This window comes from Lepidochelys kempii, chromosome 3, assembly GCF_965140285.1.
Source record: "Lepidochelys kempii isolate rLepKem1 chromosome 3, rLepKem1.hap1, whole genome shotgun sequence".
NCBI classification, from domain to species: Eukaryota; Metazoa; Chordata; order Testudines; family Cheloniidae; genus Lepidochelys; species Lepidochelys kempii.
This window is the reverse complement of record NC_136382.1, coordinates 96,058,441-96,072,509: the sequence shown is the minus strand read 5'-3', so window position 1 is coordinate 96,072,509 and position 14,069 is coordinate 96,058,441. Positions and strand designations below refer to the sequence as shown.

The window sequence follows — 14,069 nt, the reverse complement described above, 5'->3', positions numbered from 1 at the left end:
AAGCGGCCCTTTTAAATATAAGCCTCTATTTTCTGGCATTTTCGGAATAAATTCTTTGTGCTTAAACTTCTTAGAGTGGTTTTGAGCCCAAAGGTAATATTTTTTTAAAAGCAAAAATTTTATAAAATCCTATTTCCCCTTTTAATGTTTCCAGGTGTGAAAGTGAGTGTTTTCTTTTCTTCAGAGCTGACCGAAAATGTAAATCATAAGAATTTTAAAAATAAGTGTTGGGTTCTTTCTATTTGTCTTATGGTTTCTTAGCTTGAAAACAGGACCTGAGTGCACCCTAAAAGCTTTCTCCCCCACAACCATAATAAGGACTAGAAACTGACTTTCTCAGAAAAGGAAAGCTGTGATTCTCACACAATCACAGGATTGCAGAAGGTGAGACTTGATGAAAAACTCAAGTATAATATTTACACACACAGACACACACTTTCCATATATATAAGATGTTTGCAGTGTTGTAGTGTTGTTGCAGCTGTGTAGATCTCAGGATAGAGACACAAGGTGTGGGAGGTAACATTTTATTGGACCAACTTCTGTTGGTGAAAGAGACAAGCTTTTGAGCTTACACAGAGCTCTTCTTCAGACCCAAAGCTTCTCTCTCGCCAACAGAAGTTGTTCCAATAAAAAAGGATTACCTCTCCACCTTGTTCCTCTAATATCCTGGGACCAACATGGCTACAACACTACTGCATATATACAGAAGCACATTTTCACTCCTACACATACTAATATTCATTCATTAACATTAATACCATAGGACTAACCTGTGGCTCAGGGACTGCAAGGACGTAAGGAGACCATCATGATCCCTTATCTCATTGGCCAGTTGCCCACATCTTGTGTAACAGTGTAGGAGGGGATGCCAGCTCTTCAGAGCCAGGTACAGACCCAACACAACTTACTCCTTTCCCTCCTTGGAGCAGCAAGGGGAGTTACAATCTCACTCTTGGGCTGAACCAGGAGCATCTCAACAATGCACTAACTCCAGAACAGGCTTATGGTAAAGCCACAGCTGACTCCATAGGGACCAATACAAATCAGACAAACAGGCGTATGCCTGAAGGCTGAATTACTATTCATGATGAAACAGCAGCTTTGGGATTTCCTGATTTGCATTTGTGTCTGTGAAAAATCTACACTGTACTGTTGAATTAGTATTTTTTTTATTATGGATTTATTTTTAGATAAGGACATTCTGAGCAACGTTTTTGAGCTTTAAACTTTTTATATCTTTCTTTTTTTAAAACAAAATGCTAAAAATGTAAATCTAAAACCTAGTTAAAATTGTAATGGGTTACAGAGTCCAACAGAGTCTAATTTGTTAGTATGTATGCAGAAAGGTTAAAGGGAGGATGGATGAAGGGGAAAAAAACAGGTCAACTCCTGAGATGCACATACTATCTTTTTTTACTTTTGTTTTGTCACTTCCTTACCTCTCTCTCCTCACACACCCACAATACTGTGCATCACATGCATTATATTTTGGGGTAGGGGCATGATCTTATTTGTAAGAAGCAGGCATATTTTTGCACTCTAAACAACATGAATTAATAAGAAATAGTCAATAAAAGTTACAGTAATTCACTGATCAACAGGTAAAATCCAGTGTGCATAATCTTTTGTATTATCTATATCACCTCTTGTCATAAATATAAAGGGAAGGGTAACCACCTTTCTGTATACAGAACTATAAAATCCCTCCTGGCCAGAGGCAAAACCCCTTCACCTGTAAAGGGTTAAGAAGCTAGGATAACCTCGCTGGCACCTGACCAAAATGACCAATGAGGAGACAAGATACTTTCAAAGCTGGAGTGGCGGGGGGGGGGGGACGGGACCCAAAGAGTCTGTGTGTGTGTGTGATGCTTTTGCCGGGAACAGAACAGGAATGGAGTATTAGAACTTGTTAGTAAGTAATCTAGCTAGGAATGTGTTAGGTTTCCTTTTGTTTAAATGGCTGGTAAATAAGCTGTGCTGAATGGCATGTATATTCCTGTTTTTGTGTCTTTTTGTAACTTAAGATTTTGCCTAGAGGGATTCTCTGTGTTTTGAATCTGATTACCCTGTAAGGTATTTACCATCCTGATTTTACAGAGGTGATTCTTTTACTTTTTCTTTAATTAAAATTCTTCTTTTAAGATCCTGATTGCTTTTTCATTGTTCTTAAGATCCAAGGGCTTGGGTCTGTGTTCACCTATGCAAATTGGTGAGGATTTTTATCAATCCTTCCCCAGGAAAGGGGGTGTAGGGCTTGGGGGGAAGACATCGCCAGGTGGTCGCTTTCCCTGTTCTTTGTTTAATGCTTGGTGGTGGCAGCATAGGGTTCAAGGACAAGGCAAAGTTTGTACCTTGAGGAAGTTTTTAACCTAAACTGGTAAGAATAACCTTAGGGGGTCTTTCACGCATGTCCCCACATCTGTACCCTAGAGTTCAGAGTGGGGAAGGAACCTTGAACCTCTTCTTTGGGGATTCCAAAGTACTTTACAAATGTGAACTAATTAAGCTTTATGCTATATTCATATTTTCATATATGTTGTGAGATTATTGATTTTTCGTGGTGCTATTTAATTATGATAGGTGACGCATAACAATGTTACAGTTGTAAAATAAATACATATGCAGGTTAAACAAGGGTAAGATGTATATTTAATTCCTAAGCAAAAGGGTAAAGTTTGCACATCCACCTCTCCCATTTTTATGATGCTCAGAAAATAAAAACATAAATGATACTCACTCCTGTTATGTAGCGAGGTCTATACTGGATGGTTCCAAATAAGCCAAGTATGACTATAATAATGTGCACAAAATTTGCCAGGATTGGTGCCCACTGATAACCAAGGAAGTCAAATATCTGCCTCTCCAGCACACAAACCTAGGATTTAAAAGCATCAGAATGCATAGATTAGAACAGTCCAGAAAAACCAGATATGAAGACATGTTCCCTCCCCAAAACAAGAAAATTGCCCTAAGTTTAAAACTAGTTCACTCAGCAGTATAATGAAATGAGTTTGTGATGTTTCATCCTTTGGTTTTAGTGAAAGCAGCATTTCTCACTGACAGTCTACTGAGTTATATGCAGTTAGCTAAAATATTCATATGGGTGATTCTGCTGAGATACCAGACCCTGTTCACAGGGATGTTGTGTTTGCAGCAGAAACAGCACAAATCATCTTGTCATACACTGGCAAATGTTGTACTTCTACGGTGGTGCTGAAAGTCAGTGGTGGGTTTAATACTCGAGCTCAGCAAAATATTTTCAGCTGAAACTTTCAATGAAAAAAAATCATATTGGATCAACTGATTTGGTTAACTGATTTCCACAGCTGTGCGGATTTTGGCAAATTGTTTTAGTCAAAACATAAATGAATGATTTTTTCCCCCTGGAAATGTTGAAGTGGTTCATTTAGACACTATCAAAATGAAACATTTAATTTTTTCAGGATATATTCACAAGGGAGTAGCACCATTCACAAAAACTGAGGCGTTTGTGTTCACCACCCCTCTGTTCCCCCACCTGCGCAATATTCAGTTGGCTGGTGGTTCGAGCACTCACCCTTGATGTGGGAATCCCAGGTCTGAATCCCTGCTTTGGAGTGGGGACAGAAACCCAGGTCTCCCCCTTCCCAGGTCACTGCCCTAACCACCAGACTACTAGATATTCTAGGGTGGGACTCACTCAATCTCTCTTGCTGAAGCTGTTCCCATTTGGTATAAATAATTAAATATTCATTGGAGCATGGATCAGCACCTGGTTCTCATGTGAGTGCTCTAACCACCAGGCTATAGAGTCTCTCTCTTTCTGATACACTTGAATAGTCATTGGGCCAAAGTGGAACAGCTTCAACAGGGGACACTGAGGGAAGCCCACCCCAGAATAACCTATAGCCCAAGGGTTAGCCAAGAGAAGGGATTTGAACCTATCTCCCCCACATTCCCCAGGTGAACATCCTAACCACTTGGCTATGGGATAAAGGGGACACCACTGCCTCTGTTTTATGAATCTAGCTCTTCATTCCCTTTGCTTTTATTAATAGAAGGTTAAAAATGCCCAAATCTAAACAAAATAATCTTTTGACTCAAAACAAAGTTCTTATTTTTTTCTATTTGCCCCTCCCTCCACCACTACCAGCAAACTGAACAATCAGTTATTTGCGCAGCTCTAGTTACAATATCTCACCTCAACATCTTTTCTCCCATCAGTAAGCCTCATCCTGCAATCTCCTTCCATCCCTCTTTCTCCTTCACAGCAGAACTGATTCATTCGGTTTTCCCCCTAATCTATCCGTTCTGCCACTGTAGTTCTCCCTACTCCCAAATACTTACTGCCTTCTGTTTAACTTGGCTATAGAGACTCGCTTCCTAGCTTACATTTTCCTCTCTCCGTACCCTCTGCCCCCACTTCTGCCCTGTCATGGAAGACTGTATCCTATTGTGCATACGCACAAAGGCGTTGAACTAAGGTGAGCACGCAACCTTCATTCTGGCATTTCCTAACTTGTGAGTGCTTGACTTTGCAAACTTGACATTCTTTTAAAGTAGTTTGTTTGATGTTGGGTTTTTTATTTTTATATTATGCACAGATGCAAACTTTAAAAACTTTACCTTTACGCAAATCAAATATAAAATGCATCATTGGCAGGGAATAGCCCCACCAAACCGTAATAATGTCCCCACTGCTGTAAGTTACACAGCAAATGCGAATAGCTACACAATCTTCAAGATAGCTTCTTTTTTAGAAATATTTACATCATCATGTTAATCTCCAGCCAAGTTAGGGCAGTTGGTGACCCTGGCCAAACAAGAACATTTGAAGTAGCTAGACCAGAGTAAGAAAAACTAAGCGTCAGTTTGGTTTAAATAGAAACACCTTTCAGAATTCTGCAGAATGTGTTAACTGGTGTAGTGACATTTCATTAACATGCAGCTCTATACACTGGTGCATGCTCAGAACTGCATATCCAAACAACACTGATAACATTAAATGAATCTTCTAGAGAAAAAAATTCCCTGACCAAGCCTATTTTACTAGACAATTCTTCTAGTGAGAATTCTGAGCAGACAGAAACTTTATTGAACCAGGATTTTTTCTTTTAAATCAGCTGCTCCTATATGAAGTTGCAACTCCACCCCACCCCAAAATCTGTTGGTGAATATTTACTCAGTTTATAAAATGCAGTGGATCAATTGTATTAGGTGTTTTTGTCATGAACACTTTTAGTTAATTTAAAAGTTAATATCTGTGTCTGAAATTAAGTGCTAGCTGAATAATTGATTTTAGTTCAATGCAATTCTTTAGGTGGTACAATTTATTAGAGGTATTTTCCTGTCCACAAAGGCATTCAAGAAGCAAAATACAACAAGACCTTGCTAAAAAGTTACTAAATACATACATCACCACTAAAAGGACAGCATTTGCCCATTACTGCCACATAGTGATAACTGAGATACCACATTTCCCCCCAGTTTATAGGAGGAAAGTGTAATTATATGGTGTCTATGGACAAATGCTGTCCTCTTAGCCTGGAATTTTTAAAGGAATCAAAGGGAGTTGAGCATCCCAAACCCACTGAATTTCTCATGTTCCTTTTAAAATCCCAGATTTAATCATGACTACTGTAATTCTTCCTCTCTGAAGGCAAGTTAGCACTGTACAGTATATTAGATTGATAGCCCATCCTGACTTTTGCTTAGAATTTTGCTTAAGAGAGAGTCATAGACCAAGCTAGCCAACCACTGTTCTTAAATTACCCAGGATTCTCCAGGCCCGGTTCACAATATTATACATCACAGTTTCAGCAACACTACAGGTCAGAAGAATTCCCAAAGAAGCAAGACATATCATGCTAATTGCAATGGCAATGATGTGACTAAGAGACCAAGCTGTTTTGCAAGTTTCACAAAATCCCAATCCCCCTAAACCTCCAAATGCATCATTATAAAATTTGTTTAACTCTTAATGTATATAAATGAGATCCATCTGTGATGCTGTGCAGGTCTTTGTGAAATCCAGTAAGAGTATCAACAAAATACCTGCTATATCTAAAGCATTATTATTAACTGTCTAACAATTGGAAAATGTTCATTCATAACAGAGAGCTCTTATTTTCATCAGCTGAAAAAACAGTAAAATGAGAATGGCAAAGCAGTTGTAAAAAGAAAATAAACTGTGCAGACTTCTAGTAGAACAACTATGGGGGGGTCAGTCAGTTACAAAATATAGAGGGGATGAGGCAAATCATTCAAACAGTAGGAAATCACACAGATAAGTGTACCAATTATAGAAGAAAATAGCAGTACTGTAGTTAATTATAAAAAAAGTAGGGAACTTAATATTCCCACTGTAACTGTAAGGGTAAAAGAAAATCGCATCAACATATACCAAAGTTTTGGGTTTTTTTGTGACAGATCTAATAGTTCTGTCAAAAATTGCTTATAAGGCTATACAGACTGAGTAAGAGGAGATTCTATAGTAAATCTTCACTTAACATATTTTCATTCATTTCTCTTTCCATATTAACCCTGTCATTTTTCTAAGGCTATTCTATGACTGTTTTCTTTAAACTGGAAACCTGTGGATCACAAAGTTCAGAGATAGACTTGTGCCGTTATAGTTGTGTGTGTCAGGATGCCATGAAGAAATTTTTGTTGTTGAATTCAGTTATAAAGATGGAGTTCTAAAATCATACAGGTTTCAGAGTAACAGCCGTGTTAGTCTGTATTCGCAAAAAGAAAAGGAGTACTTGTGGCACCTTAGAGACTAACCAATTTATTTGAGCATGAGCTTTCGTGAGCTACAGCTCACTTCATCAGATGCATGCCGTGGAAACTGCAGCAGACTTTATATATACACAGAGAATATGAAAAAATACCTCCTCCCACCCCACTGTCCAGCTGGTAATAGCTTATCTAAAGTGACCATCAGGTGGGCCATTTCCAGCACAAATCCAGGTTTTCTCACCCTCCACCGCCCCACACAAATTCACTCTCCTGCTGGTGATAGCCCATCCAAAGTGACAACTCTTTACACAATGTGCATGATAATAAAGTTGGGCCATTTCCTGCACAAATCCAGGTTCTCTCACCCCCTCACCCCCCTCCCAAAAACCACACACACAAACTCACTATCCTACTGGTAATAGCTCATCCAAAGTGACCAGTCTCCCTACAATGTGCATAATTAAGGTGGGCCATTTCCAGCACAAATCCAGGTTTTCTCACATCCCCCCCACCTCCATACACACACAAACTCACTCTCCTGCTGGTAATAGCTCATCCAAACTGACCACTCTCCAAGTTTAAATCCAAGTTAAACCAGAACATATCGGGGGGGGGGGGGTGTAGGAAAAAACAAGAGGAAATAGGCTACCTTGCATAATGACTTAGCCACTCCCAGTCTCTATTTAAGCCTAAATTAATAGTATCCAATTTGCAAATGAATTCCAATTCAGCAGTTTCTCGCTGGAGTCTGGATTTGAAGTTTTTTTGTTTTAAGATAGCGACCTCCTTTTCTCCTTATAGTGTGTAAGGTAACACCCATTGTTTCATGTTCCCTGTGTATATAAAATCGTCCTACTGTATTTTCCACTGCATACAACCGATGAAGTGGGCTGTAGCCCATGAAAGCTTATGTTCAAATAAATTTGTTAGTCTCTAAGGTACCACAAGTACTCCTGTTGTTTTTGTATTTTGGAGAGGTGCTGAGCACGACATGGGTGTGTGACTAGTGTCAGTGCTCACCACCTCTGAAAAATCAGCTCTCCTCTATTTAGGTGCCTAAAGATGGATTTTCGTTGTCTAAGTTGTGGCTGATGTGCTAAATAAATACAAATCTGACTGCTCTCATCTATTGTTAGCTTTAAAAAGTTTTTGCTTTGGACAAATATTAAGGTTACCTGATGGGATGAAACTTTATACACACTTTTTCCAGACACCCCAGATGAGTGTGCAGAACAGAACTGAAATAAATTAAAATGCAAAGTTTATTGCTTTGTTGAAAATACACTGATTGTTGTAAACTTAGAGCAAACATTTTCAAAGTCAGGAGCCTAAAGTTCGACATGCCTTTGTAACAGGAGCTGCAAGAGCACTGTGTTACCAGGCATTCAATTTTGAGAATGTTGGCCTTCATTTCTTCCCTTGGTGGTTTGCACAGTAAAAGCGTATTTTTTAAACAATTCTGGATGGTAAATGCAGATATAGGGCCTGATTTTCCAGTGTAACTCCATTGACTTCAGTGCAGTTACCCCAGTGAAAAAACTGACGTAACAAAGAGAATCGAGCCTATATATATTTCAACTATATATAGTTGAAATAGTATGGGAAAAAGCCCAGCTGCTGAAAGGAAGAGACCAGATTAAAAATAATAATAATTATAAAAGCAACAGAAGTTATGAACGCAGCTGGGCTTTTTCCCCCCCTAGTCTGGTCAGTCAAATTTTTAAATGAATTCCCTTGAGCCATGCTCATTCACTTTGCATTGACATTCAAGGGAGTAATTTTTAATAGCAGAAATTTCATCTGAAGCTAATTTAAAGGGACAGACTAGAATCTGAAGAACCCAAAAATTTAGTTGGTCTGAGTTGGAGACAAAATGATTATAGACTCAGGAAACAGAAACAATACCCATTAAATTAACCAACATCAAACACTCTAAAAAAAAGGTTTGAGATCAATCCACAGAATTAAAAAACATGCTTAAAAAGTTAAATCACATCAAGTTATTTATAAAAAAATTAGAAAATTGTGAGCTATTTGCAGATGTTTGATGAGCAGAACAAAAGGTTAAATTTGATACAAATTATTCATTGTGAACTATATGCACAGTTCTAACAACAAAGACTCCTGAGGAAATATGGACACAAGGGTACTCATAACAAGTTCTTGGGCTGGGTCCGAAGTTTTGAAGAAGCTGGTTACAAATACAGTTGATTCTAGAAATAATTAGCAAGAAATCCCTTTTTCTTTGCTGGCAGACTGCTTTGTAGGAAGCATGCCATAGGGATCCCTCAAGGAGATTACAGACACCCTAGCACTACGACTATTCCCTTTGACTTCATTGGGTGTAGGAATGGGTCCTTACTATAATTATGGTCAGAACATTTACTGTGTATGGCCCCGTTCCTGCATTCTGAAGCCAATGGGGCTTTTCATGGGCACAGCAGGCCACTTGCCTACAACAACTTGGAGGATATGGGCCTACAAATAGAACCCTATTATTCAACATATCTGCTCCTTGTGTGTGTTCAGAGTGTTAGCTGCTGACTCTCCTGAAAAAAATATAATTACAAAAATACCTTTAAAACACTAGTTTTGCCCTGCAAAAGAGATACTGCAAAGGGAGAATAAGCTGAATTCTTTTTAGGTTCACTTATATAATGAATGGAATTATTAGCTAAATTGCAACTGCCATCATTATTCCTGGTGAAATAAAACTAAGACTCTAGCTGGACTTTCAAACCCCAGGCTGCATTTGAGAGGACGGCACTTGGTCAAAACATCTTTTGTAAACTGAGCAAGTTTGGTATGCAATTTTTATAGTTGTTTTTCATAGCATTACTCATAATTTAGAGACATTTAAGGTTCTAATCCTGTAGAGGACTATGTGCAGACACACTTATCCACATGTGGAACCCCATGGACCCATAAAAAATTCCGGTCTTTTCAGTACATTATCAAAAGAATTGTTCCCCTGGATGAACTAATGGCATATGCAAAAAATAGAGAAAATTGCTGCCAATTTAGGATCAAAAGGTTTTACTCCCACCAGAAAACAACACAACACCGATATCCACAAAAATGTGAACAGTCCAGGCATTAAGAGGGAAAAAAATGGAAAAGTCGCCAATTTTACACCTAGTAATTTCCCTTTTTTATTTCACATACAGCTATATTGCTTTTCAAAATTGTTCTTTTTATAATCCTGAAGAAAGCGTATTGCTACTTTTGTTTAAATGTGCAGCAGTGTTATTTAAATACATTTTTATCATCACTGTAATTAGTAGGGCTGTCCAGTGATTAAAAAAATTAATCACAATTAATTGCACGATTAAAAAATTAATCGTGCAATTAATTGCCCTGTTAAACAACAGAGTACTATTTATTTTAAATATTTTTGGATGTTTACTACATTTTCAAATATATTAATTTCAATTACAACACAAAATACAAAAAGTTTCCGCATCAGAGTGCTGCTCTTTTAAGACTTCTAAAACCATGCTCCACACCTCGTCCCTCTCAGATTTTGGATGGCACTTCAGATTCTTAAACCTTGGGCTGAGTGCTGTAGTTATTTTTAGAAATCTTACCTCTGTACCTTCTTTGCATTTTGTCATATCTACTGTGAAAGTGTTCTTATAACGAACATGTGCTGGATCATCATCTGTGACTGCTATAACATGAAATATATGCAGAATGCGGGTAAAACAGAGTAGGAGACATATAATTCTCCCCATAAGGAGTATAGTCACAAATGTAATTGACGCATTATTTTTTTTAACGAGCATCATCAGCATGGAAGCATGTCCTGTGGAATGGTGGCCGAAGCATGGAGGGGCATACGAATGTTTAGCGTACGTGGCATGTAAATACCTTGCAATGCCGGCTACAAAAGTGCCATGCGAACACCTGTTCTCACTTTTAGGTGACATTGTAAATAAGAAGCAGGCAGCAATATCTCCCATCAATGTAAACTAACTTGTTTGACTTAGTGATTGGCAGAATAAGAAGTAGGACTGAGCAAGTTGCAGTGGGGGAGGTTTAGATTGGATATTAGGAAAAACTTTTTCACTAAGAGGGTGGTGAAACACTGGAATGCGTTACCTAGGGAGGTGGTAGAATCTCCTTCCTTAGAGGTTTTTAAGGTCAGGCTTGACAAAGCCCTGGCTGGGATGATTTAACTGGGAATTGGTCCTGCTTCGAGCAGGGGGTTGGACTAGATGACCTTCTGGGGTCCCTTCCAACCCTGATATTCTATGATTCTATGACTTGTAGGCTCTAAAGTTTTACACTGTTTTGTTTTTGAGTGAAGTTATGTAACCAAAAAAAATCTGCATTTGTAAGTTACACTTTCATGATAAAGAGATTGCGCTTCAGTACTTGTATGAGGTGAACTGAAAAATACTATTTCTTTTGTTTATTATTGTTACAGTGCATATATTTGTAATAAAAATAATATAAAGTGAGCACTGTGCACTTTGTATTCTGTGTTGTAATTGAAATCAATATTGAAAATATAGAAAAACAGAACAAAATTATTTGTGGAATGGTTTATTTGAAGGGTTAAAGTAGCTATGTTTTTCTGGCTGACACACAGTAACACAGACTCAGAGAAATACCACAAACATTCCAGTTTGGATCTCTGCAAGAAAATTTGAAGAGTCAACTCTATGGAAATCATGTTCTACCCAAGTTAACTATTGCATTGCTACAATTTGTAAGCTACAGGCTTATTATTCACAATATTACACTATACAGTATTTGATTTCCAAGCTATGCATGATTTCAGTAAGACATGCTTGTATTCTATAAGTTCTAGGAGATATAGATTAAATCAGCAAAGATACCATAAGTGGCTCAGACTCAAACTGATAAGTCACCTCAAGATAGGACATTCATTTTATTCCTTAAAAATGAAACCATGTTATGAGGCAAAAATCCTGCTTTTTTGCCCAGAACAGGATTCAATCACTCAACAATGATAAACTGGGTTTTTTTTAGGGGGCGGAGGAATTATTTAAAAGCAGACAAATGGAAAAAATATCTTGTTAAAACATATTAGACAAAAAGGACAGAATATACATCAAAAATACCTAAAATACTTGCTTAGATGCACACATTCATATTTTTCATCACACATTTCAACACAACACAACATTGACTGCAGAACAGTGTCTTTCCATCTGTGCTAATGATTTCCATTTTTAAGGACCCTTGGGCCAGATTTATAAAGGCATCTGGGCACTTAAAGAGGGAGATAGATACCTAGTGGGTTTTAAAAAGCACCTGAGTTAGGCACCTAACTCCCATCAACTTCCATGTAAGAGTGAGAGATATGAAGGTAAAAATCAATGTGGAATGGTATCAAAGGAATATATCAGGTGAAAATAGCCAGTCTCTAGACACGAAGGTGGTTTTACCTATATTCCCATACTAAGCTTACTCTAAGCTATTGCCAGAAAAATAGCTAAGCCATGCTGGAACTGATAAGCACATAGAGCTTACTGCTTTGCTCACTTTACTCACTCCACATCAAATTTGAATATGCAGAAGCCTGACTTCATCTGACCTTATAAAATTATTTTTAATATACTCCTGCTAGAATATTCATTATCATTACACACTGTGAAGTATTTACTAGATTTCAAGCCTTAGCGTTATCTATACACAGATCTTTCAACTTTGCTGACCACTTTGGTAGTGTAGAAGAGAGAGATGGGATATCAGTTATCTCCCAAAAAGTTTGCAACTGCTAAACTTTGCCTACTACCTGGACATGAAGCCATCAGCCCTTAGGGAACTCCATGTGGTACAGAACACTGCAGCACATCTCAGCAACGTGGCCTACAGAAAACAGACCTGTCCTTTGCTTTCTTCACTGGATCCCCACCGAACAATGAGTCAAGCACAAGGTCTCAGGATTTATCTTCAAGGCATTCAATGGGCTGAGCCCAGCACATAAAAAAGATCACTTAAAGCGCCAGGATGAATGCCAAAGTCAACAGCTCTGCTCCTCTGGCACAATGGAAATTTGGATCATTAAGATAAACCTCATCTGTGCAGGGTTCAGAGCTTCCTCAAGTGCCAGTCAATGTGGAATCAACTCCATCAGATGATGACAATTCTATTTTGCAGCAACTTTTATGATTTCAAAATTTGTTTTCATTTTGCACTGGGAAAAACCTCAAAACCTTTTGACTGATTTTGCAAATGTCACACACTCCATAAACTGGTAATTATGGTACTGGCCTGGGATGAGGGAGACCCAGGTTTAAGACCCTTCTCTGTCTCATTCAGATCAGATTTTTTTCATCCCAGATCACTCCAAATCACACAGGGCAGGGACTTAAAGCTGTGTTTTATCCCACATCCCAAACCAGTACTCCAATACAGAGTGAGTCTGACTCTCCTGGCCACTGTCTCTCTGAAGGTTTTTGGGTCAGAGAGAGAAAGTTCTGAGGAAACTGATGTGTTTCAGAAACACATTTTCACTTCAAAGCAACAGCCTATTTTGCCAAAATGAAATTTTGGTAATAATGTTCTGACCAACCAGAAGGTGATGAGGTTTATGATGGTCTGTAGTACAGCTGTAGTGCAAGGTGAACTTCTTCAATCTGCCTTCTCTAATATAAACAGATAGCAACACATACATTAAAAAAAAAGACACCCTAAACAAAACAAGAACCTGCACACACACAATTCTCCTGCTCTCCTGTTGGCATAATTACTCCACCTCCCTGAATGGCAGTAACTATATAAGCAGGAGAGCTTCTCCCGCTGACATAGCGCCATCCACGTTGGCACTTAGGTCGGTGTAACTTATGTCACTCAGGAGGCTGGCTTTTTCACATCCTTGAGTGACTCACATTATACTGAAGTAAGTGCTAGCGTGTACAAGCCCTTATTCTCATGTTACTCCATTAGTGTCAGTAATGTTACTCTGATTTACACCAAGATAAATGAGAGGAGAATCAGGCCCAACGTTCCACTAATTTAGGGCCTGATTCTGATGGTTGCTGAGCACACACAACTCCCACTAGTGCTGAGCACCCAGCTCTGCATCAGCTCATCATTGTTTACACACACATTCACTCAAGCACAGTGACAGACTCCAGGTAACCTAGTTTGAAGATTAAATCTTTGTAAAAAGCCAGCTATGGCAAGATGTATTTATCACTTTGGTTTTGCTGCTACACTTCATATAATAAAATACCACTAAAGTAGTAAAAAGAAAAAGAATGACACCTGTTTATTTAAATGTGCCATGGACAAAATAAGGGGCTAATATAGCTGCTTAGTTTATGCCACATTGTTGATCGTGTAAGTTTGTTGCTTCATAAAAGTATCAA

General features: G+C 38.4%; 1 protein-coding gene across 3 annotated transcripts in view; it reads right to left on the bottom strand.

Annotated features, from left to right (window-relative positions):
* NKAIN2 (sodium/potassium transporting ATPase interacting 2) overlaps nucleotides 1–14,069 on the bottom strand; it is a 792,430-nt gene that overhangs the window by 431,985 nt on the left and 346,376 nt on the right. For 2 of the 3 annotated variants that reach the window (XM_073337203.2, XM_073337206.2), the window contains exon 2: nucleotides 2,741–2,878. In XM_073337203.2, coding sequence (XP_073193304.1) covers nucleotides 2,741–2,878 — 138 coding nt within the window. Of the gene's footprint in view, nucleotides 1–2,740; nucleotides 2,879–14,069 lie in introns of those variants that run through there. The other variant, XM_073337205.2, reaches the window with a different exon arrangement.